The sequence below is a fragment of the Equus quagga genome, chromosome 4 (assembly GCF_021613505.1).
Source record: "Equus quagga isolate Etosha38 chromosome 4, UCLA_HA_Equagga_1.0, whole genome shotgun sequence".
Taxonomy (NCBI): Eukaryota; Metazoa; Chordata; class Mammalia; order Perissodactyla; family Equidae; genus Equus; species Equus quagga.
Genome location: NC_060270.1, coordinates 61110103 through 61135667, shown reverse-complemented (window position 1 = coordinate 61135667; position 25565 = coordinate 61110103). Strand labels below are relative to the sequence as shown.

At 40.7% G+C, this 25565-nt stretch overlaps 2 protein-coding genes across 3 annotated transcripts in view; one reads left to right on the top strand and one right to left on the bottom strand.

Annotated features, from left to right (window-relative positions):
- Positions 1 to 862, bottom strand: part of SMC4 (structural maintenance of chromosomes 4) — a 34472-nt gene extending 33610 nt beyond the window's left edge. Inside the window, exons 1-2 of the mRNA XM_046658099.1 lie at positions 740 to 862; positions 172 to 285 (exon numbers count right to left, since the gene is read on the bottom strand). Coding sequence (XP_046514055.1) covers positions 172 to 280 — 109 coding nt within the window. The 5' untranslated portion in view covers positions 281 to 285; positions 740 to 862. The remainder of the gene's footprint in view (positions 1 to 171; positions 286 to 739) is intronic.
- A 405-nt stretch (positions 863 to 1267) lies between these two features.
- The window catches only part of IFT80 (intraflagellar transport 80), a 139945-nt gene continuing 115647 nt past the window's right edge, over positions 1268 to 25565 (top strand). Inside the window, exons 1-3 of one of the 2 annotated variants that reach the window (XM_046658100.1) lie at positions 1268 to 1438; positions 14405 to 14488; positions 17395 to 17616. In XM_046658100.1, the coding sequence (XP_046514056.1) occupies positions 14452 to 14488; positions 17395 to 17616 (259 nt within the window). In that variant the 5' untranslated portion in view covers positions 1268 to 1438; positions 14405 to 14451. Of the gene's footprint in view, positions 1439 to 14404; positions 14489 to 17394; positions 17617 to 25565 lie in introns of those variants that run through there. The other variant, XM_046658102.1, reaches the window with a different exon arrangement.

Here is a 25565-nt window from a genome sequence, read left to right as displayed (position 1 = left end):
CCCCGTCCCCCGGTCGCCGCCGCGCCCTGTCCCCGTCCCCCGGTCCCGGCCGCGTCCTGTCCCCGTCCCCCGGTCCCAGTCCCCGTCCCCCGGTCCCAGTCCCCATCCCCCGATCGCCGCCGCGCCCTGTCCCCGTCCCCCAGTCCCAGCCCCCGTCCCCCGGTCACTCACCTGCGGCCTCCGGGGCTGGGCTGGCGGCGCGGCCGGGGCTGTCCGGGGCCTGCGGCGGCCCTTCCTCTCTGCGCCGGGCGGTGGACGGCTGGCTGCCTCTACGGGGCATGGCGGCTGGGGCCGAGGGAAGGCCGGGAGAGTCAGCGGGGCGGCCCGCGAGCCCCGCGCCGGCACGGGTCGGGACCGCTCCGGCCCTCCCGCTCCGTAACGCCCCCTCAGCCCACGGCAGAGGTGTCTGCGGACGTCCCGGCGCCCTTCTCGGCGCGGGAGACCCGCTCGTCCGCTCCCCTCCACGCGCGGCGGGTCCGGCCCTCGGGCCGGGAGAAGCCCGCGGGTGAACCAGCTACAAGGGGCAGCAGGAAGTGTTCGGACCCGCGACGGGGACCGGGCAACGCCCTGGCCCCGGAGCCCGCGGGCCGAGCGCCCCGGCCCCACGACGCCCAGCCGGGCGCGGGCGCGGGGGAGGGGGACGGCGGAGCGCGCCGGCCGCAGCCTCGGCTCCCCAGGACCGCGGGCGGGCGCGGGCGGGCGCAGCGGGAGAGCCCGGCCCGGGAAGGCAGGGCTTTACCTGTGGAGGGTCCACCCAGACCAGGGCCGGAGCCGGCTGCACTACCCCGCTCGCCTGCCGGTGCTTCGGCTCCGGGTCCTTCACTCGAAAATGGCGCCTAAAATACAAACTCGAACGGAAATTCGTTACAAATGCGCGCAGTGCCTTCTGGGAACCACTAATTTGAAAAAAATGCGGCGATTATCGCCGCCATCTTCTCGTCGCTCACGCGCAGGCGCGAGCAGGCGACAGGACCCAGGCGGCAGGACACGTTCCTACTAAGGGAAGAAGCAGAGCGAAACAATGTTTTCCTGATGGCTTACGGCAACACCGCTCATATTTAAAAAATTAAACAAAGACAAACAACCTGGCCAGTTCTGAAAAAGAGGGAGAAAAAGGGGTTCCGCCCACAGCTGGAGGCGGGGCTCAGTCGTCCAATAACGGCCCTTAAGGAGAGGGCGGGCTTGCTGCGGGCGGAGTCTCGGGCCCGCTCGGGTGACGCGCGGCGGGGAAGTATCGCGAGAAGACGGAGTGAGCGCAGCTCTTGGGAGTCGCTATGGTGACGGAGGTCGGGAGGCTTCTTGGCAACTGGTCCCAGCTCTGCGAGAGCAGTCGCCGCCACTTTCCCGGGTCTTAGGGTCAATCTCTTCAACTGCAACGGGGTGAGGAAAGGGTTTGGAAGTTGTGGCCATCACTGGATCCCACTTTCCTCCTTAGAGGGTATGTGCGGCGCGGAGCGTCTGTTATTTTCCGTCTCCTTGGGGGCAGTGGGTCTCTGGACGGAGCTTTTGGGATGCTAAGGGGGAAGCCCTGAGTATGGAGGGAGTGGTGGGACAGCAAGGAGAAGAGAAGACCTACATTGGTGAATGATCGTGTAGTCCACACGTGAATAGCAAAATGATGATTTCGACTTACGGGTGTTAGGTCGTTAGTGTCACTAGTGGAAAGGGGGTTTCGGGTTTTTAAAATCATTTGACTAAAAAACTCCGTAATGGAAGAAACGATTTGCCGACGTCATCTGGTTATCTTTATGAGAAAATTATCGATCAGCAAATGTTTCTTAAGTAGCTTTTGTGTACGTTACACTGTACAAGGCATAATCAGGATTATTAAGCAAGTATTCCTGTTCCCAGAGAGCTTTGTTTTGTTAGTAGGTTTTTAACCCGGAGTTTGTGGATCTGGTGGTAGTTGATTGGGCGTCTGAGGAGTTCATAACCCCCCGAAATTATATATAAAATTCTGTGTGTTTGTGTATTTTTATGGGGAGTTAGTTTTCCCAGAACTTTGATCAGATTCTGCTCCGGGGTCCTAATCCCCCACAATGTTAACTCTTTGATTTGACTACCTTCGGTTAAGTATTTATTTAGCTGCTCTTCTGTACTTGAGAACTAGGAGCCTCTTTTTTTCCTTAACTTTTGTGTACTTAGAGCCTGGCACACTAAAGCACCAATGTATCTGCTTTACTAATGAATTACGTTGTCATTCTAAGTAAGCATTATGATTCTTGCCCTGAGGCAAGACTTGCCCAAGAGGCAAGTCCGGTCCTGGGATTCTCAGGAGTGTGAAGGACACTCCCAGCAGGTCTGAGATTTTGGTGAGGTTGGGAAGTGTGTGGCTTGAACCGATATTATAATATACCTTTATATTTGAAGTTGAAAAAAGAGTTATTGTTTTCATAAGACAAATTACAGACAGTAAAACTCAACGAGAAAAATTCTTTGGCATACCAGGAAAATGTAGCGATTCTCTTTGAGAGCTTCTGGAATCTATTGGATTGGCAGAGTTTGTAAAACTCTACAAAATCTGAGTTGGAGAGATACTAACCATGAAAAAACCAAGTCTAGACCACATTGAGTGGTGTCTATGGGGGATAGAGCACAATATAGTAGAAAGATGTAACAGATAACAGAATCCGAAATCCCATCATTTTTTAGCTACATGCTTGAACAACTTAATTTATCAATCTCTCTGAGTATTTTCTATAAAACCAGCATATAATACCTACCTCATAAGATTGTTTATGATTGTTCGTCTAGCACACATGCTATAAACATTTGATATTGCTGTGTTTATGACATTGCCCTTATTAGGGTATGTGCTAAGGATGAATAATGGGATGTGAAGTTAGAAGGAGGTTGACATATGAAGGGGCTTGAAAGCCAGGTCAAGGATGTTAGATATGATATGGAGGAAACATCTGTTAGAAAAAATTTGAACTAAGGAATGACTTGGTAAAAAACAAAAATTAACAATGGTTATGTGGGTTGTGTTAAAGGGGAAAGAGACTGAGATCAGGCATGACTTATTTAGATTATTACTGTACAGTCGTTCACGTGGAAGGTGAGAAGTGCCTACGCAGTAGAATGGAAAAATTCTAGATACATTTCGGGGGAAAAATGTATAGCTTTTGTAGATTTTAACGGTTATCTAAACACTTAAAGTTAGTCAGATACTGTTTTTTGTTTATAAATCCCTGAATTGGTGATGAGGGGATAGAAAGAAAGATAAGTCATAGATAAATCCTCATTTACTGTCTTTGATGATTGCTGTAAATAATGGTAGATCTTAATGACTGATGAGAAAGAAATGTAATTTCAATAAATCAATAAAGTGACCTATGGCTTTAGATTTAGTTGAACCTAACCATGCTCCACTCAGAACAAATGTTTTCAAACAGGTTCAAACTAGGTTGTATAACGTAGAAAAGACATTCGTAACAAACAGCTACAGAGTAAACTTAAATCTAGGGTGAAAAGAGGACGCTCAGTAAGTGAAGAAGTGATTTGAGAAGAGATTAGGGTCACAAGAAATACTCCATTGAGCCCTGCTAATACTTTCGATACTTCTCATGAAATTAACAATTTAATTATAAAAAGAGTCTGATCCAATTGGAATGGTCTAGCTTACAGTCATTTTGGAAAGTGTAACCAAGTCTCATCTTTCTGGTTCAAAATCATCTACTAACAACCATCCTCTATACTTTCAGGCAGTCTGAGAAGAGAACTTTCACATTTTACATTTTAAAAGTAAAACTTAACCCCACAGGAAGAAATAAGTTCAAAGAGAAAAACTGGAATTAGAATTAAAATCCACGTTTTCAATTCTTTAAGTGCATGGTTAAGTTTTGTTATTATAGCAATAACGTGTGTTTTGTCTGTCTAATGTAGTTATAGCATTTCATTAAGTCTGAAATTAGATTTGTGGGTAAATGTTTAAAAATATTAATCAAGTTTGTAATTAGTTGTAAATATTTGGATTAATTAGATATTAACTAATCAAAATAAACAAGTAAACATGAATTTATGTAAGTAATCTATAAATACTTAGAGAATATTGTTCAAGATTAATAATTTGGATATAGACCCAGACAGATAGTAGTGAATATTTCTCTTGATAATATAAGCCCCCTAGTTGTTGAAACTCTCATCTGTCTTACTACAGAAAAAGTAGGAAATGAAGTGGAATGGTTTTGGGGGAAAGATTGTTTTGAAAAATGAGTTTGTTTTTATTCGTGTAGGTTGGGATTAGGAAAGGTGTACCCAATGGGCAGTAGAAGTAGAGAACAGGATGAGAGAGAATAGGGTCAGGACAGAAGATAGGATGAGACAGTGTTATAAGACTAGTTGGAACACTAAAAATAGATCAGGTTTTTAAGGTTGTGAGTAAAGAGAGGCTCACCCAGAAAATATCCCTGCTTAGAATCTAGGAAGAAGAAATAATTATAGTAATGTTTCAGGTAGGACTCTCTAGATTACAGGTGACAGAAAACTGAATCCAAGTTGTCTTGAGAAAACAATATCTGCTCCTGTAACCAAAAAGTCAGGGGAGTGTAACTGGATTCAATGTTCACACAGAGACATCAGGATTTGGTTTCTCTCTTTGCTCTGCTTTTCATTCCTTTGTCGTGGTCTTGTTCTCAGGCCCCATATGGTGGCCTCGGGCACCTCCAGGCTCCCCGCTTGCTGTGGTAAGAAATGGTAACTCCAGCCTCCAATCTTCTAAAATTAAAGACTGAGGGTAAGGAGAGTTTTCTTCCCCATAATTTATTTGAATAAAAGTCCTGGGCCATCTACGAAACAGTCTTTGAGCAAAGGGGATGGGATGCTCTAATTGGCTTAAGTCTGGGTCTCGTGCTGGCTCCATTCAAGCCACATGGGCTGAGAGTGAGGAAGTGGGTGTTTCAAGAAGTTTCTTTGTAGCTAGGACAAGAGTAAATGCATGAAGGGTGACAAAAACACCAATTTTCACTACAAAGAGGTAGCAATTATTAAGTTCTTACTATATTCTAGGCACTCTACTGGACATTTTACATACTTTATCTCATTTAATTTTCATAACCAACCTGTGAAGTAGGTATTCTTAGCCCTGTTTTAGATAAGAAAGAAAACAAAGTACAGTATCTGGAAGATTCCTAGGTGAGAGTTTCAATAAGAAGTGGGTAAAGTGCAGTAGAGACTGCAAAGAGAATGAGAATGGTAATTTTATGAAAAAAATAACCGTTATTAGGTTTATTTTTAAATGTAGAAATACATAAAGAAGAAAACAAAATTGGGCCATAATCTTATTACTCAGATAATCTTATATTAAATATGTAAGTGTATAGATAAGTACTATGAAAATGGTAAAAACTTTAAATAGTACAGAAGCACATAAAATGAGAATTAAAAGCTTCCCTTCTCATTCCAGTGCCCCTGCCTTCACAAAGCTCTCCATTAAGCGTCCTGCACATCATCCCAGAAAAATGTTTTAGCATCCACTAGTTTAAATATGTATCCATCCCCGTCTTTTACACACAGGGATTGAATTATATAACATTGCAGCATACCTTACTTTTGTCATTTAACATATTATGGACATCTTTCTATATCAATACATATTGATTTGTCTAATTTTTTAAATAGTTCCATTGCACTCTAGTATTATTGGTTGAGTATGATTCTTTTATGCTAGTCGATGAATTAAAAGGACGAATTAAAGACTACTTATTTTGAAATTTGTGAATCACATGGTTTATTGGCTAGAATTTATTAGGCTACCCTGCAAAAGGATTATAATTATAGCCAATAAGAATAATATTGAAGTATGCTTGGCAAAATCTAATTATAATCATAGCTAGAATTTCACGGAAATGTGAATACCACACTGTATACATATAGTTTAGCAAATGCATACAGGAATTGGAGTGGGGTAGGAGTTGGAGGTCTTTAGTAATTGAACTGTATTGCCGTTCACAAACCTGTTTTTTTTGCCTGTTATGTCTTTGAATCTGTCCCTGGAAATGGTGAGCTTGCCTTTCTCTTCCCTGCCGTACAAGAGATCTTAGCTCTATCTAGTCTGCAAGTGGTTCTCTGATGGGACCAATCTGAGTAAAAGATCTGTGTCTCTCTCTCTCTCCTTTCCCTACTGCGAAAGAGACACAGGAGTCCAATCAGAGATATCAGTTTAGAAGACTGTTGATAAAAATTGCCCTTTTAAAAGTAGGGCCTTGCGTAGTCATAAGCAAAGCATTAATTTGCACTATTAATATCAACACCCAAGGGTTAACCAGTATGTAAATGACCCAAACAGAACTTGATATAAATGTGCTTATGATAGCTCTTTCATTTCTTACCTATCCTTCGCATTCTTATTCACTGCTGAGGCTTTTCTGCTACTTCTTGTCTATAGGTACGTTCTCATTGACAAGTCATGACCTCCTTGTTTCCTGCCTAAATTTTCCTCATTTTGTTAGTGTGTTTACCTTTTAGTTTCATTTCTCAAATCTACTTCTTTTCTCTTCTTTTTTTGTAAACCATCTTAACCATTTTTAAGTGTCCAGTCAGTGTCGTTAAGTACATTCCTATTGTTGTGCTGCTATCACCTGCATCCATCCACAGAACCCTCTTCACCTTGCAGCACTGAGACTCTGTCCCCATTAAACAGTACCGCCCCATTCTCCCCTTCTCCCAGCCCCTGGCAACCACCTTTCTACTTTCTGTCTCTGTGAATTTACTACTCTAGCTACTTCATCTAAGTGGAATCATACAGTGTCTGTCCTTCTGTGACTGGCTTATTTCAGTTAGCATAATATTAAGTCTCATTCTTAACATTAACTCTTCTGTTTTCTTGGTTCTAACTCTGTTCCACATTGTAAACACATATATCCACAACATGACGGTATAATCTATGATGAATGTTTAAATTTCTAGTTTTTGATAGTGGTATACAGAGTTCTGTAATAAAGAGGCTTGTATAGTTTGCATATGTATCTTGGTGTATGTTTATATGTACATAATAAATTCCTGTGACTAAGAATTCTTCCCAGGGTAGATTCCTTATATGGTAACTCCTCTGAGTCAGCCACCCAAAATATGGCACAGATGTGTCAGATTGGCAGAGCCTAGGTTATTTGCTTGTGTCCTAGCTGTAAGGAGGACTAGAAAAATAATTTATTTTTTATGATAGGAAGAAGGACTCATAAGGTAGGAAATTCCCCAAATGTAGAAACGGCAGTCAGAGTTGTTGGGACAGGGAAGCCAAAGAATAAGTGATGATTAGCATCAATTTATCTGCCTTTCAGTAATGTATGGGAGTATCTGTTTCTCCGTATGCCAGCAATGGGTTCTGACAATTTTGCATTTGGCCAGTCTGATAACAGAAAAATGGTATCTAGTTATTTTAAAGATTTTATTTTTTTCCTTTTTCTCCCCAAAGCCCCCCGGTACATAGTTGTAGTTGTATATTCTTAGTTGTGGGTCCTTCTAGTTGTGCCATGTGGGATGCTGCCTCAGCGTGGCTCGATGAGTTGGGGCCATGTCCGCGCCCAGGATTCGAACCAACGAAACACCGGGCCGCCTGCAGCGGAGCGTGCGAACTTAACCACTCGGTCATGGGCCTGGCCTGGTATCTAGTTATTTTAATTTTCATTTCTTTAATTATAAGTGAGGCTGGGTGTTGTTTCAAGCTTTTGACTGCTGACTGACCACCTGTATTTTTGGTTCTGTTAACTGTCAATCTATAATTGTTTAAAATAGAAGTCCCCCATTATCAGTGCTCTTGATCGAGTTACTTCATAGGGAACCATACTGCCTTAGTTATCATCTGTTTCTACAGTATTGCTAATTTGTCCCTCTCGGCTGGTTCCATCACCTTTGCCCCCAAACGCATTGAGGTCTACCCTAGTTTAAAAGGCCTTCATAGCTACTGATCTATTTCTTCCTTTAACCTCTACCTTTATATATACACTCCTATACCTTTAACTTCTACACTTATGAGCCATGGCTGCTGACTCCATTTTTTCTCCATTCATTCACTGGACAAATATTTACTGAGCTCTTACTGTATGTAGGGTGGTCCTAGAGCAGGGGATATAGGAGTGAACAAAACAGACAAAAATTCCTGCACTTATTGAGCTTATGTTTTAGGAAGGGGCAATAGTAAGTGAAATGCACAGTATGACAGGTGGCTTTAAATAGAATACAGGGAAGGCTTTACTGAGAAGGTGACTTTTGGGTAAAGATACAAAGGAAGGAAGAGGCGTAAGCCTTGCAGCTATCTGGGGGCAGGGATCCCAGGCAGGGAGTACAAGTACAAAGGCCCTGAGGCAGGAGCATGCTTAATATGTTAAAACAAAAACACAGGCTAGTGTGGCTGGAGGAGTTTGCGTAAAGAAAGAGAGGAAATAAAAGATGAAGTCAGGGAAATAATAGATATATTAGTGCTCTCCGGAGAAAGAAGAGATGATGTCGTCACGTTGACACTGAAGGCTGGAAATTCAGGCAAAATTTCTGTGTTGCAGTCAGGAGGCAGAATTCCTCGTTCTTTGGGAAACCTTCATCTTTACTCTTAAGACCTTCAACTGATTGGATGAGACCCATCCACATTATGCAGGGTAATCTGCTGTACTTAAAGTCAACTGACTTTAAGAGGTGCTAATCACCTCTAAAAGATAAATTTACAGCAGCATTTAGACTAGTGTTTGCCCAAATAATTGGGTACCATCATGTAACCAAGTTGACACATAAAATTAATCATCACAATAGGAGTCCAGATCAAAAAAGGCTTTGAACATTATTGTGAGAACTTTCTGATAACTGAGAGAGATAGGAAGCCGTTGGAGAGTTTTGAGTGGAGAAAGGCCATGATCTGTTTTAAAGTGGTCACTTTGGCTGCTGTGGTGACCACAGATTGTGAGGGGGTAGGATGCCTATTAGGATACTATTGTAATTCAGGTAACAGATTATGGCACCTTGGACTGGGGTCAGAGCAGTCGGCAGGGTGGGGGCGCTCAGATATTTTGAAGATGCAGCATACAGGTTTTGTTTTTTACAAATTGGATTTGGGATGTGAGAGGAGTCAGTGATGATTCCAGGGTTTTTGGCCTCTGTAATTGGAAGATTTACCGAGATGGGCAAGGCTGTGGGAGGAGCAAAGTTGGAGGAAAGATCAGGGATTTGATTTGGATCTTAAATTTGAGATGTGTGTTAGACATTTAAAAAGTTGTCAGATAATCAGATATAAAAGTCTGAGATTCAATAGAGAGGTCTGACCTGGAGATATGAAATTGAGAGTTGTCACTATGTAGTCAATACATTTAAATTTAGATTAAGCCATGAAACTGGGTGAGACCACCATGGCAAAGGTACAAGGACTGAGCCCACAGTTTAAGGTTGGGGAAATTAGGAGAAAAACTTGGGGATATTTATTCCCTCTATAACTGCAATTCCTTTCCCTCCCCTAACCTGCCTGTTGAAGTAAATCATGACACCTTAGCTGGACTGAAGAGGAATCTCGCCGAGTTCCATGTCCTCCTAGCAAGACTGCCCCTTTTTCCCTTACAAAACTCTACATCAGCACTACAAAGTACCTAAGAGACCTGTTCCTGGAAGAAGGCTACAGTTTAAACTGATTATCCACCTTCCCTTAAGAGACCGTTGGGACTATTCCGTCATACCTTACATCCTTGTTTACCTCAGTCTCCACATTCAAGACTCTTAATACCTTGCATTAGTTTATTATTAGGTTTAGCTGTTGATAACAGTAACTTAAACCATATGAAACTTTATTCTCTATCACTTAAAAGTCTGAATAGGTGGCATAGGACTGATAAGACTCCCCACAAGGTATAGAATCTTGCTTCTTTCCGTCTTGTTGCTGTGTTACACATGGCCTTGATGGCATGGCATGGAGAGTTTTACTCTTATTTTCCAAGTTTTAATTTGCCAATTATGCTGTGATTTATACAACTTTTACAAAACGTAATAAAATGGCTTCCTTAAGAAACTCATTTGCTTTTCATATCGCCACTGTGGTGTTGGGCTGTGTTATGTACCCCCAACAGAATGTATAACCCAGATTGGGCCAACTAGGGTGATGATGTTTTAATATCCCCATGTGGGTTTCAGAATTGTTAATGCCCTACGTGTCCACACCTAGTTTTGAGGGCAGCTTGGAAACATAGTCTTTATTCTAGGTGGCCAGGTGTGCAGCAAAAATTCAGATTCTTCTACCACAGAAGCAAGGATGAATGAATATTGGAGGACAGCCAGCTGTTTCTACCATTTCCCACTATCTATCCCAAACTCTTAGCTCTTCCCCATCTAAATCCTACCAGGCTACCTTTTGGAACTGACAATGTGTCGTTGGCCAAATCTATGTCCTCAGTCTTTACTCTGAATGACTCCTTTACCTTCGTAGTCTAACTTGAATCTAGTTGTTTCTTAAGGAAACTGCTTCCCCCTGGCCCTCTCAGGTGGAGGCTGTTTTCCTCCCAGACTCCTATGTGTCCGAGGGCCTTGTTTCTCATCATTGTGTCTGGACAATTGAGTCTCTTTCCCCTTTCCCTCTAAAATCCCCTAGTCCCTATGAAACAACTTGTGCTGGATTAAACCGTTCTCTCCCCTGCCATTTTGCAGTCATCTGCAGATCTCTTTGCTGTTTTTCCTCATTCAATGAATATTTTAGCATCTGGCAGACTGTCTCCACCACTATTTTTGTCATAATTCTCAGTGATTTAATATCCACAAATCATCCATTCCATTCCTTGACCTCTCAGTTCCTTAACCTGGGCCACCCACCTTTCACACTGTTAACTTCCCTCATCATTACCAATATCTACACTCTCTCCCAAAAACCCTTTTTAAATATCCTGATGTCTATATATCTCCACTTGTTTTTCTCTAGTTTACTTCCTTTAGAATCTTTTTTTTTGTGGAGGATTGGCCCTGAGCTAACATCTGTTCCAATCTTCCTCTTTTTTTTCTCCCCGAAGCCCCAGTACATAGTTGTACATCCTAGTTGTAAGTCGTGCTAGTTCTTCTATGTGAGACGCTGCCACAGCATGGCCTGATGAGTGGTGTGTAGGTCCGTGCCTAGAATCGGAACTGGTGGACACTGAGCCACTAAGTGGAGCACGCAAACTTAACCACTTGGCCATGGGGCGCGCCCCTACTTCCTTTAGAATCTTAATGCTGACAATTCGTCAGACTTCAGTAGGAACTCTAGGCCATTGAAGCTACCACCTTTTCATGTTCTGCTGGGTAGTCTCAACTTATCCCATGGCTTTGAATATGATCTTTGTGCTGACAACCCTCAAACTGATATCTCATTGATATCTCCAGCTTCAACCTCTCCCTTTACTCCAGACTTGTATATCCAATTTCTTCTTGAATTTTCCATTCAAGTGTCTAATAGGCATCTTCAACCTAACATGTTCAAAACATGGTTTTTATATCATTCATTCCAACCTGCTTCTCTCTCAGTCAAAGGCAACTCCATTGTACCTTTTTTTTTTTTTTTGAGGAAGATTAGCCCTGAGCTAACTACTGCCAATCCTCCTCTTTTTGCTGAGGAAGACTGGCCCCAAGCTAACATCCATGCCCATCTTCCTCTACTTTATACATGGGATGCCTACCACAGCATGGCTTTTGCCAAGCGTTGCCATGTCTTCACCCGGGATCCGAACCGGCGAACCCCAGGCCATCGAGAAGTGGAACGTGTCAACTTAACCGCTGTGCCACCAGGCCGCCCCCTCCATTCTACCTTTTGACCCTTCTTTCTCTTAAACCCAATTGATCAACAAATCCCCTGGTGGAATCTTCTTTCAAAATGTATTCAGAGTATGACCACTTCATATCATTTGTACCACTATTGCTTTCCTCATCCAAGCCACTTTCATCTCTCTTCCGGATCCTTGAAATCCTAAATGACTCCCCTGCTTCCAGTCTTTCTCATTCTTGCTCTGTTTTTTCCATCCACACTGACACTTTTAAAATGTAAGTCAGGTCATATCACTCCTTTGCTCATAACCCTCCATTGGCTCCTCTGTTCATTCAGAAGAAAATTGATGCTTTTATTATGATTTTCCAAGCCCCTCTGTGATCTGTGTCCCCCTCCTCTTGCCCAGTTTCCTGCCACTGACTTCCCTCACTCTGTCTTAGCTGTGCTGACCTTCGTGATCTGACTCAGCCGTAAGAGCACTGCTGACTGCTGTATTTACAAGGACCCGAAGGGGTGAGTGTGGGAGCAGGAGATCAGCGCTGTGGCTACTGCAGTAACTGAGGCAGGGGGTGATGGTGGCTTTGGACTCTGACGGAGGTGCTGAGAAGTGGCCAGATTTGGAGCATATTTTGGTAGTTGGACTGTCATGTTTTGCTGGCCCATTTTTTCTTCTTAAGCCCCATAAATATTGACCCACACTGGACCAAAGACAACTCATAAATGATTTTAAGTAGCAAAGGCATAGTTGCTCCTGTCTGCTCCCTATATAAAGTTGTGAAATAGATAAGTTGTCTATACTCTAGAAATTTCTGTTATCCACTTCTGCCCTCCCCCAATACTACTGACTAGTCAGATCCTTGGTGACCAGTGACTTGGGATAGATAAAAATCGCCTCAGTGCAGCGATCAGGCAGCACTGCACTTCCCCGATTTGGCTGTGCTCTAATACTGTTTTCTTGTTCCTCTGTTCAGTCTCCATCAGAATACACATATCCTTCGTGCAGAGGATCTCAGCTAAATAGGATGTTTGAGGAAGGTCTTTCTGAGCAAGGGAGAGTCTTCCCAATGTTTGGATGCTATCCTTCCTCTTTCTCTGATTCCTTGGCACCATGTTTCTGAATGGTTGCATATTCCTTTCTCATAAAAACCATATTGCCTTTACTGTTGATAGGGGATTATGATTTCTTTTGGTGAAGAATTTTTCCTAATTATTATGGATTTCAGCAGTTTGGGGTATTTTGATGTAGGATACATCATTCTTTTACCAAAGAGTTTAAGTTTCTGATTGTAACTGTATGTTCAGATTTTATATCTATTTTCATGTCTATTGTGTTGTCATTTCTAGAAGCAACAATTTATCTGCTTTTATTCTTTTAAAATCCTTATAAGCTGGGTGGATTTGAATTATTGTGAAAAAGCAGCATTTTGTAAAGGTTTTTACTCTTTTTTTCCCCCTCTAATTGGAGGGGGTCTGATAGAAAGGAGGAAGGAATTTGGAGAAAGGTGCTGAAACTCCTGAGGACCAAAAAGTGAGCCTTGGAAGTGTACCTAGGAGAGACTATTTGTGCTCTGGCTGCTATACATAGTTTCATGCTTTTGAAGTTGGACAGGAATCTCCCTGAGTGAGCTGGAAGAGAGAGAAGTTTTCTAACCTGGGTTGCATACTGACCGACCATAAAACTTCAGATTTTTTTCTTTGGTCTAAACAATTTTTACCACCGCAGTCTAACAAATTTATGAGTAGGATAAGTGAAAAAGGTACTTTGAACTACAGCTATGTTTAGCACCTTGTTGATCTCAAAGTCTTCCTGCATTTGGGGGAATGAGAAATTATCTAAGGGAGGTCTACGGAATTCTTATCTACTGTAGTTTGATGTAGTTAGCAGTAATTATCTACTTGTTGAAGGGGATTTTTTCCTGTTAACTACACTTTCATTTCATTTATTTTTTCTTTTTAGGTTAGTGAGATTACTCGGAAAGAATCCTATAACTGTAAATTGGGCTCAGATAATTTAGCATTTTCTTGATTTGTGGATTTGATGGCGTGGTTATTTGGGGGAGTGTTACTTTTCTTTTCCCATATTTTTACTTGGCAATTAAATTGATTTTTATGTAACTTTTGTATTTGTTACCTCTTCCTTAAGTAACTCATTTTTCACATTGCCACTGTGGCAACCATAACAGTTGGGCAGTGTATCCACCTTCAATAGACTCTAAACCTCAGATTGGAACACTAGCTTGATGATGTTGTAATGTTCCCATGTGGGTTCCAGAATTAAGGCCCTTAAAAATGTATTTTAGCCCGCGATCAGACCTTGGAAATTTATTCTAATGTATATCCATTCAACAGGACCAACACTGATCTGTCATCGAGGGGTGCCCAGTTTACAGAATCTTTTCATTTGGCCTCATTCCAGCCTTTGGAAGTTATTTACCTGACTAGATTTCGTGGTCTTCTGCACTTGTAGGGCTGTTTCAGGCAGGTGTTAGAGGACCTCTGGAGTCCAACCTAAGCCTCCAATCGCCCCTTGGTGGGGTTGGCACACTGACTAGTTTTCTTCCTTTTCCCATGTATTTGATGCTAGCAGGATTAAAGGTGTTTTAGTGTCCTTGAGGTGCTAAGATGTTTTGTTTGCTTTTATCTTTTTGTGTATATATGTTTGTTTTTAATGCAGATTTTATGTTTTCCTCCTAACTTTTATATTTACAGTGAATACAATCAAGTGGCATTTTAAAATTTTGCTGGAAAGTGAAGACATGAGACTGAAGATATCTCTTTTAAAAGAACCAAAGCATATCCTTTTAATACTTATAAACCTTATTATGATCATCTTACTATGGTATTGTTAAAAGTTTTACTTTGTGTTCTACTTGTGCAATGGATTTTTTTTTAAATTTCTTTAATGATAGTTTAGTTAAATTGTTTTTGAAATATTTGAGATCGTGTGCTGCAAGCAAGTCTTCAAAGCAAACTGTTTGCTCTAAATCTTACTTTCAAATTCTTATTGACATTTTTCTTACTCTACTTAAGTACTGTACTTAAGTACATAAAAAACATTTTTGTTTAGTCTAGTAGGATCTTAAAGAGAAGCTTTTTTTAAAACCAAAAGATTTCTTTGCTGGGTGAACTAGTACATTTGCACTGTGTTTTGCTTTCTGTTGCTCATACTGATGATAAAGTGGAGGACAAGCTGGGGAAATCTGAGCAGTCAGACCTTTATTATTTCACTTGGGAAGGTGGCAATTATAAATAGTTGTTCGAATGCATGACCCTATATTTTGTCAGCAAGAATTCCCAATTATATATCAGGAAGATATGATAGGCCCCTCTACCTTCATTCTTAGTTCTTTCGACCAGTGCTTCTAAAAGCATCACCTGAGGACGTTATTGTAGGGCTGCGATGGGGTAAGTACAGAAATTGAAAGTAAGAGGTGAGAAATTTTTGTAGCAATTTGACATTATCACAGCATTCAAAGATCATTTTCCTAGTAATTTATTTTTATTTTATCTTGCAAAATGTTGATCTGCAACAGATTTGAAATAAAGAAATACGTTTCCTTTATCAGAGATAGAAAAGCACTATTTTAGACTTTTGACCAAATTTTTTGAATTTATATTATTTTGTCTGCTTATTTTACCTTTTGAGTGAAGATATAATTCCTTTTATTTCTCCTTAAGTCATCTTTACTCTCTTTTCAAAGTGTGCCCTCGAGTTCATGCCATGTACATTCCTGCAGGTTGTGACTGTGTCCATTGTCTGCTTTTACCTTTTCAAGCTGAAGAGTAACAGTTTTTTTTACACCTTCTTAATCTAACACTCCTCTCATTTCTCCCATAATTTTAGTTGACCTGTTAGTTTGAAGATATGTCACGAACACCTGATGTGTACTCACAGCAATTTATATAAGGATTAGCTTAATGGTTTTTGTTTGGGGATTTGTCTGTGTGTGTTTTCTCCCTTTCTAAGGGTTTTACCTAACATTGTTTAGGTTGCAGCAATTGCATCAGAGCGAGTTTTCAGTAATGGTGTGGTGACGTCCAGGTCCTTTTGTTTACGTCACATTTGGAGTTCTAAGGATTCCAGGGCCACTTTATTATCTATTTGTGCAGATTCTTAAGATCTTCCTACAATTTCTTTTTTACCTTTTTGGTTATTTGCTTAATGTATCATATTTTGAAGTGTTAAAAATATCTTAGAACATCCCAGAATAATTATGGCACATTGTCTTTCTTTTTCCTTGGGGTTTATTGATTGCTCAGATAAGCCAATAAAAAGCGTAGATGAGAAGAGGAGGAAGTAAAAAGATTATACAATAACAAAAGAACAAGCATCCCAGTCAGGAATCATCTGATCATATAGATATCCAGATGTAAGCAAGAGAAAACGTCCCTTGTAAGTGACAAACTGAAATACCTTCTCTAGATACACAGTTCTGCTAGGGTAAGTAGCTTGTTCTTGTACTTGAGCACCTCAATTTATAGAAATCCTCCTGATAAATCAGAAAATAGCTTAAATAAAGTAAGAATTTTAGGTTTCATCTCTTATCCAGCACTATGCACCTTGTAGGTGCAGTGAATTATAGTTGAATTATTTCCTGAATTTAGTGTCAAAAAGTTTGGGAAGATTTTAGTTACAGCAGTTAAGCTGTAGGTTTTTCCTAGGTAAATTGTTATTTATTTTTTTTTGTGAGGAAGATTGGCTCTGAGCTAACATCTGTTGCCAGTCCCCCTCTTTTTGCTTGAAGAAGATTGTCCCTGAGCTCACATCTTGCCAGTCTCCCTCTATTTTGCACATGAGATGCCGCTGCATCATGGCTTGGTGAGTGATATAGGTCCACGCCTGGGATCCGAACCCACGAATCCCAAGCTGCTGAAGGAGAGTGCACAACCTTAACCACTATGCCACTGGGCCGGCCTCGGTAAATTGTTATTATAATGTATAACTTAAGCAGGTGTTTTTTTTTTTTTTTTTTTTTTAAAGATTTTATTTTTTCCTTTTTCTCCCCAAAGCCCCCCAGTACATAGTTGTATATTCTTCGTTGTGGGTCCTTCTAGTTGTGGCATGTGGGACGCTGCCTCAGCGTGGTTTGATGAGCAGTGCCATGTCCGCGCCCAGGATTCGAACCAACGAAACACTGGGCCGCTTGCAGCGGAGCGCGCGAACTTAACCACTCGGCCACGGGGCCAGCCCCTTAAGCAGGTGTTTTACTGTTAGAGTTCAGTCTTCTTTTAACACTTGGTTCTTTAAAACTCATCAAAATAATACATGCTTATTCTAATAACTTAAATCATACAGATTTTTATAAATAAAAAAGTGTTGTTCTCTTTTCTCCCCAACCAGTTTAGTGTAGATTCTTCATACCTTTTGATCTGTTAGATGTTTTTGTGTATCTTTTGGCCTTGTTTATGCAATATTTTGTAACACAGTTTTTAAATATTCATGTAGTCGAATCTTTGCTTTTTTCTCTTTTGGCATCTAGATTTCTTATCTTGCTTTCCATTCTTCTTACAATTGTTTTGATAGATGCTTATTTTCCTTTATGTGGAAAAAATGTTAAAGTCATAAAATGAAAAATACATTTAGAAGCTTGAAATGTTTGACCCCATTTTATAAGCTTCTTATAATCTGCATGTGCAAATTATGTTATTTATTAAGATTTAAAACTTGTGTGTTTTATGTCTCCTTAACGTGGTGACACATCAAGAATTGGTAAGCTGTGTGGGCTGGACTACTGCTGAAGAACTGTATTCATGTAGTGATGACCATCAGATAGTGAAGTGGAACTTGTTAACCAGTGAAACAAGTCAAATAGTAAAGCTTCCTGATGATATCTACCCGATAGATCTGCATTGGTTTCCAAAAAGTTTAGGCATAAAGAAACAAACTCAAGCAGAAAACTTCGTTCTCACAAGTTCTGATGGTAAGTTTTAATAAATATTATATGCTCATCGTTGTATTTAAAAGACATAATATATTAGTATGGTGCTATAGTGGTTAGGATTTGGCACTCTCACCATGTGGCCCAGGTTCATGTCCCAGTTAGGGAACCACACTACCTGTCTGTCGGTTGTCATACTTCAGTGGCTGTGTGTTGCTGTGATGCTGAAAGCTCTGTCACTGGTATTTCAAATACCAGCGGGGTCACCCGTGGTGGACAGGTTTCAGTGGAGCTTCCAGACTAAGACAGACTAGGAAAAAGGACCTGACCATCCACTTCTGGAAAATTGGCCATGAAAACCCTATGAATAGCAGCAGAGCATGTCTGATAAAGCGCTGGAAGATGAGAGGATGGCGCAGAGAGACTGGGCAGGATTCCACTCTGCTGTGCACGGGGGCGCTAGGAGTTGGAATCAACTTGAGGGCACTAACAACAACAACAACAACATATTAGTATGACTTATGCTTTGAGTTGTTTTACAAAACTGATATTTGTGCATCTGCCTACTTTCATACACACGTGTTATCCATTTTCTATGTAGTCGGTTTGTGTATAGGCTATAAAACTATTTTCATGGAAGAAAGTGAATTAAACTGGTGTATACTGGGATTGAATCTGACCTTTTGGCTGTACTTTTTCTGTGCTCTCAAGTTAACTTTATAACATAACCACACTAAAAAAATATGGACACAACCCATGTTCATTTATTAAGCTTTCTGTTAAATATAATCTTTATTGTCTAGTACATGTTAATTTCCACTTACTGAGTTGGAGACCTATTTAATTTGATTATATTTTTATTATCGATGAATAAAAAGCATGATTTTTCTACTTTTTTTTTTTTTTTTTTTGGTGAGGAAGATTTTCCCTCAGCTAACATCTCTGCCAGTCTTCCTCTATTTTATATGTGGGATACTGCCACAGCATGGTTTCATGAGCAGTGTGCAGGTCTGCACCCAGGATCTGAACCTGTGAACCCTGGGCCACCAGAGTGGAGCACGAGAACTTAACCACTACACCACTGGGTTGGCCCCTATGATTTTTCTACTTTTTAAGGGAATATTTTTATTTTCTTAGAAATAACTTGAACTGTTTTCTTCTGTATTACACTTTACCTACTGTGTCAATTAAGAGTACATTCATCAAAAGTAAGAGAAACTTTCTTGGCTAACCTATGTGCAGATAGTTGTTTGGTTCACCTCGCTCCAGGGGTTGATGATCACACACAGCTGCATCAGGCCTGTTCTCACCATCTGTTGGATAGGCTCTCCCCACCAGGTGAGCATGATGGCAGCCAGCAGCCCAAGTCTCACCCTACTAGAAAAGAAATGTTAGCAGAGAGAGTGTGCTTCTTTCTTAGTATCTTTTGCAGGCAAGTTGCAGAGAAGGTACTAGACAAGCTTGGTTCACAAGCCCATCACTGAGTGAATCACTTTAGTCAAGGGAATGGGATGCTGATTGCCTGAGCATGGTAGCCCTCAGGGCACCGTGGAAAGGGAAAGAGAAGAGGACTTTTGTGACCAGAGCAGGGAAGGGATGTTATGGCAGACAGTCACATCAGATTCCACTTCTTTTACAGACATAACTCATGGTAGTTGTTTTTTTAACCTCTTTTTCTGAGTCTTGATTAAATGTGATATTGTGTGAAAGTACTTGCAATAGTGCTTGTTGCTAAGACGGACTCTGAACCACAGCTAGAATTTAGTTTACCTCACATGATAAAATGAAGGGTTGACTTTTTTGAGGGGGCGAGCGTTGTTTGATTTATTTTGTTTTAATCTGAATTATTCTTTTTATTTTTCAGTTATTTTATTGAGGTCATAATGGTTTATAAGATTCTGTAATTTCAGGTGTACATTATTATATATCAGTTTCTGTATAGACTGCATCATATTCACCCCCAATAGTCTGGTTTTTATCTGTCACCATCCATATGTGCCCCTTTATCCCTTGCACCCTCCCCCAGCCCCTTCCCCTCTGGTAACCGCTAAGCTATTCTCCTTATCCATGTGTTCATCTCCCACAGATATTGAAATCCCACAGATATGAAATTTCACAGATAGTGAAATCATGTAATATTTGTCTTTGTGTGGCTTATTTCACTTAACATCATACCCTCAAGGTCCATCTATTTTGCTGCCAATGGGACAATTTTGTCTTTTTTTATGGCTGAGTAGTATTCCATTGTGTATGTATACCGCATCTTCTTTATCCAGTCATCAGTCAGTGGGCACTTGGTTTGCTTCCACGTCTTGGCTGTTGTGAATAATGCTGCAGTGAGCAGAGGAGTGCACAAATCTCTTTGAATTGTTGATTTCAAGTTCTTTGGATAAATACCCAGTAGTGGGATGGCTGGGTCATATGGTATTTCTATTTCTAATTTTTTGAGGAATCTCAATACAGTGTTCCACAGTGGCTGCACCAGTTTGCATTCCCACCAGCAGTGAATGAGGGTTCCCTTTTCTCCACATCCTCTCCAATATTTGTTATTTTTTGTCTTGGTGATTATAGCCATTCTAACGGGCATAAGGTGATATCTAAGTATAGTTTTGATTTGCATTTCCCTGATGATTAGTGATGTTGGACATCTTTTCATGTGCCTCTTGGCCATCTGTATATCTTCTTTGGGAAAATGTCTGTTCACATCCTCTGCCCACTTTTTGATCAGGTTGTTTGTTTTTTTGTGGTTCACTTGTGTGAGTTCTTTATGTATTATGGAGATTAACCCCTTCTCGGATATATGATTTACAAATATTTTCTCCCAGTTGGTAGGTTGTCTTTTCATTTTGATCTTGGTTACCTTTGCCTTGCAGAAGCTCTTTAGTTTGATGAAGTCCCACTTGTTTATTTTTACTTTGGTTTCCCTTGTCTGAGTAGACCTGGTATTCAAAAAGATCCTTTTAAGACTCATGTCAAAGAGTGTATTGCGTATATTTTCTTCCAGAAGTTTTATGGTTTCAGGTCTTACCTTCAAGTCTTTCGTCCATTTTGAGTGTAATTTTGTGCATGAGGAAAGGTAATGGTCTACTTTCATTCTTTTGCATGTGGCTGTCCAGTTTTCCCAGCACCATTTACTAAAGAGGCTTTCCTTTCTCTATTGTATGTTCTTGGCTCCTTTGTTGAAGATTAGCTGTCCATAGATGTGTGATTTTATTTCCGGGTTTTCAATTCTGTTCCATAGATCTGTGTGCCTGTTTTTGTACCAGTACCATGCCGTTTTGATTACTATAACTTTGTAATATATTTTGAAGTCAGGGATTGCGATGCCACTAGCTTTGTTCTTGTTTCTCAGGATTGCTTTGACTATTTGGGGTCTTGTGTTGCCCCATATGAATTTTAAGATTCTTTGTTCTATTTCTGTGAAGAATGTCATTGGGATTCTGATTGGGATTGCATTGAATCTGTAGGTTGCTTTAGGTAGCCTGGATATTTTAACTGTGTTTATTCTTCCAGGCCATGTACATGCAATATCTTTTCATTTCTTTATGTCATTATTGATTTCTTTCAATAATGTCTTATAGTTTTCTTTGTATAGGTCTTCTACCTCCTTGGTTATATTTATTTCTAGATATTTTATTCTTTTCGTTGCAATCATAAATGGGATTGTATTCTTGAGTTCTTGTTCTGTTAGTTCGTTATTAGAGTATAGAAATGCCACTGATTTTTGTAAGTTGACTTTGTACCCTGCAACTTTGGTGTAGTTGTTGATTATTTCTAGTAGTTTTCCAATGGATTCTTTAGCGTTTTCTATACATAAGATCATGTCGTCTGCAAACAGCGAGAATTTCACTTCTTCCTTGCCTATTTGGATTCCTTTTATTTCTTTTTCTTGCCTAATTGCTCTGGCCAAAACCTCTAGTACTGTGTTGCATAAGAGTGGTGAGAGTGGGCATCCTTGTCTTGTTCCTGTTCTCAGAGGGATGGCTTTCAGTTTTTCCCCATTGAGTATGATGTTGACTGTGGGTTTGTCATATGTGGCCTTAATCATGTTGAGGTACTTTCCTTCTATACCCATTTTATTGAGTTTTTATCATGAATAGATATTGGAGATGTTGAATATCCTTGTGTCCCTGCTATGAATCCCACTTGATCATGGTGTATCATCTTTTCATGTATTGCTGATAGAAAATATCAGTTTGCCAATATTTTTTTGAGAAGTTTTTCATCTATGTTCATCGTTGATACTGGCCTGTAATTTTCCTTCTTTGTGTTGTCCTTGCCTGGCTTTGATATCAGGGTGATGTTGGCCTCATAGAATGTGTTAGGAATATTTTCATCTTCCTCAATTTTTGGAGGAATAGTTTGACAAGAGTAGATAATAAATCTTCTTTGAATGTTTGGTAGAATTCTCCAGAGAAGCCATCTGGTCCTGGACTTTTATTTTTGGGGAGTTTTTTGATTACTGTTTAATCTCTTTAGTTGTGATTGGTCTATTCAGATTCTCTATTTCTTCTTGATTCAGTTTTGCTAGGTTGTAAGAGTTTAAGAATCTATCTATTTCTTCTAGATTGTCCAGTGTGTTGGCATATAGTTTTTCATAATATTCTCTTTTGTTATTTTCTATTTCTGCATTATCTGTTGTAATTTATCCTCTTTCATTTCTTTTTATTTATTTGAGCCTTCTCTCTTTTTTTCTTAGTGAGTCTGGCTAAGGTTTTGTCAATTTTGTTTATCTTCTCATAAAACCAGCTCGTTGTTTCATTGACCCTTTCTACAGTCTTTTTTGTTTCAATTTCATTTATTCCTGCTCTAATTTTTATTATTTCCCTCCTTCTGCTGAGTTTGGGCTTTGTTTGTTCTTTTTCTAATTCTAGTAGATGTAGTTTAAGATTGTTTATTTGAGCGTTTTCTTGTTTGTTACCTTTGGCCTTTATTGCTTTAAATTGCCCTCCTAGGACTGCTTTTGCTGCCTCCCATATGAGTTGTTATGGTGTGTTTTCGTTCTCATTTGTCTCCAAATATTTTTTGATTTCTCCTTTTATTTCTTTGACCACCCACTGGTTGTTCAGTAGCATGTTGTTTGTTCTCCACGTTTTTGTTCCTTTTCCTGCTTTTTTCTTGTAGTTGATTTCTAGTTTCACAGCATTATGGTCGGAGAAGATAGTTAATGTGATTTCATTCTTAAATTTATTGAGGTTTGCCTTGTTTCCCAATATATGGTCTATCCTTGAGAATGTTCCATGTGCACTTGAGAAGAATGTATAGTCTGCTGTTTTTGGATAGAGTACTCTTTATATATCTATTAAGTTCTTCTGGTCTAGTTTTTCATTTAATTCCACTATCTCCTTGTTGACTTTTTGTCTGGATGATCTATTCATTGATGTAAGTGGGGTGTTGAGGTCCCCTACTGTTATTGTGTTGTTGGCAATATCTCCTTTTAGGTTTGTTAATAGTTGCTTTATGTACTTTGGTGCTTCTGTGTTGAGTGCATATATATTTTATGTCTTCTTGGTGGAGAGTCCCTTTTATCATTATATACTGCCCCTCTTTGTCTCTCTCTACCTGTCTTATCTTGAAGTCTACTTTGTGTGATATAAGTATGGCAACACCTGCTTTCTTCTGTTTGCCATTAGCTTGGAGTACCATCTTCCATCCCTTCCCTCTGAGCCTATGTTTGTCTTTAGAGCTGAGATGTGTTTCCTGGAGGCAGCATGTTCTTGGGTCTTGTTCTTTAATGCATCCTGCCACTCTGTGTCTTTAGATTGGAGAATTCAGCCCATTTACATTTAGAGTGATTAATGGTATTTCAGGGCTTAATACTGCTATCTTGTCACATGTTTTCTGGTTCTTTTGCATTTCCTCTGTTTCTCGTCCTGTGTATTTTGGACTACTGATTTGATTAGGTAGTTTTCTACATTGGTTTTCTTCATTTTCTCCTTGTTTATCATATATGTCGCTCTTCTAATTATTTGTTTAGTAGTTACCATTAGGCTCGTATAAAAAGTCTTGTAAATGAGATAGTCCATTTTCTGTTTGCCTCTTATTTGCTTAGACTATACTGATTCTGTCCCTTTCCTCTTCCCCTTCTGTTATTTTTGTCACATCTTATTCTAGCTTGTGTTGTGAGTTTGTGTTTAAAATGATGAGATAATGTTTATTTTGGTCTTTTCCTTTTCTTCATCCTTGCTGTAAAAGTTAACTGTTTACCAACCTGATCTGATAGAGAGCTGCTGTTTTCTGATTATTGCCTACCTATTCATCTCCTTGCTCAGGGCTTTGTAGCCCTTTTCCTGTTTTTTTTTCCTTTCAGGTATGACGGCCTTCTTGAGGATTTCTTGTGGGGAGGGGGGTCCTGTGGTGATGAACTCCCTTAGCTTCAGTTTATCTGGGAAAATTTTTATTTCTCCATCATATCTGAAGAAGATTTTCGCTGGATAGAGAATTCTTGGTTCAAACTTTTTGTTTTTTGGGTTTTTGAATATATCATTCCACTCTTTCCCAGCCTGTAAGGTATCTGCTGAGAAATCCACTGAAAGCCAGATAGGTGTTCCTTTGTAAGTTATTTTCTTCTGTCTTGCTGCCCTTAGTATTTTTTCTTTGTCATTGAATTTTGCCAGCTTTACTAGTATATGCCTTACAGTAGGTCTTTTTACATGAACATAGTTGGGTGTTCAAGTAGCCTCTTTCATGTGGATTTCCGTTTCCTTCTCCAGGTTTGGGAAATTCTCCGCTGTTATTTCTTTGAACACACTTTCTGCTCCATTCTCCTTCTCTTCCCCCTCTGGAATACCTATAATCTTTATGTTGCATTTCCTAATTGAGTCAGATATTTCTCTGAGAGCTTCTTCATTTCTTTTTCATCTTAGTTCTCTCTTGTCCTCCCTCTGAAGCACTTCTGTAGTACTGTCTTCTAAATTGCTAATTCAGTTCGTATTGTCACTTTTGCTGTTTAGAGAGTACAGAATTTTATCTCATCCATTGTGTTTTTCATCTCCAACAATTCGGATTGTTTCGTCTTTGTAGTTCTAATCTCTTGTGTGAAGAAGCTCCTGAATTCATTAATTTGACTTTCTGTGTTTTCTTGTAACTCATTGAGTTTTTTTTATGATAGCTATTTTGAATTCTTTGTCACTTACGTTATGGATTTCTGTGTCTTCAGGGTTGGTTTCTGGGTACTTGTCATTTTCTTTCTGGTGTGGAGATTTAATATAGTTTCTCATACTGCTTGATGGTGTGGATTGTTGCCTCTGCATAGTTATTATTTGGTTGCTGCTGCCACATGCCTCCACTGGATGGGGCTCAGGTGCTGTGTATTCTGGGCCCAGCACAACCAGGGGCTCCCCAGCTCCGGCCACTGAGTGCTTTTCTCACTGTGCGATGCTCTGCCTGATGGCAGATCTGGAGCATTGGGCAGGGGAAGGGGTGCTCTCCTTCCCCTGTGCTTCTCTCAGCCTCTGCTTTTCTCTCTGTGCAGAGCTCTGGATGATAGCAGGACTGGAGTGCCAGGTGGGGGAAGGAGCACTTTCTTATACCTGCATGCCTCCCCCAACCGATGCCTCTCTCTCTGCGTGGTGCTCTGGGTGCTCATGGGGCTCCATCAGCTGCCACTTCTCTCTCCGTGTGGTGCTCCTGGCGATTGAGGCCTGGAGCGTGGGGCTGCAGCACCGTGCAGGGACGAGGTGTCTCTTCCCAGCTGCACACTTACCCCAGCCGGCCCCTCCCTCACTGTGCCGTGTTCCCGGCCATCCTGGGTTGGAGTGTGGGGCCCGAGCACCAGGCAGGGACGGGTTGTCTCTCCCCAGCTGCACACCTCTCCCAGCTGGCCCCTCACTCATATGCCATGTTCCTAGTGATCGTGGGGCTGGACTGCGGGGCTGGAGCACCAGGGGGATGGGGTGCCTCTCCCCAGCTGCACACCTCCCCCAGCCAGCACCTCTCTCACTGTGCCACCTTCCCAGTGATCGTGGGGCTGGACCATGGGGCTGGAGTGC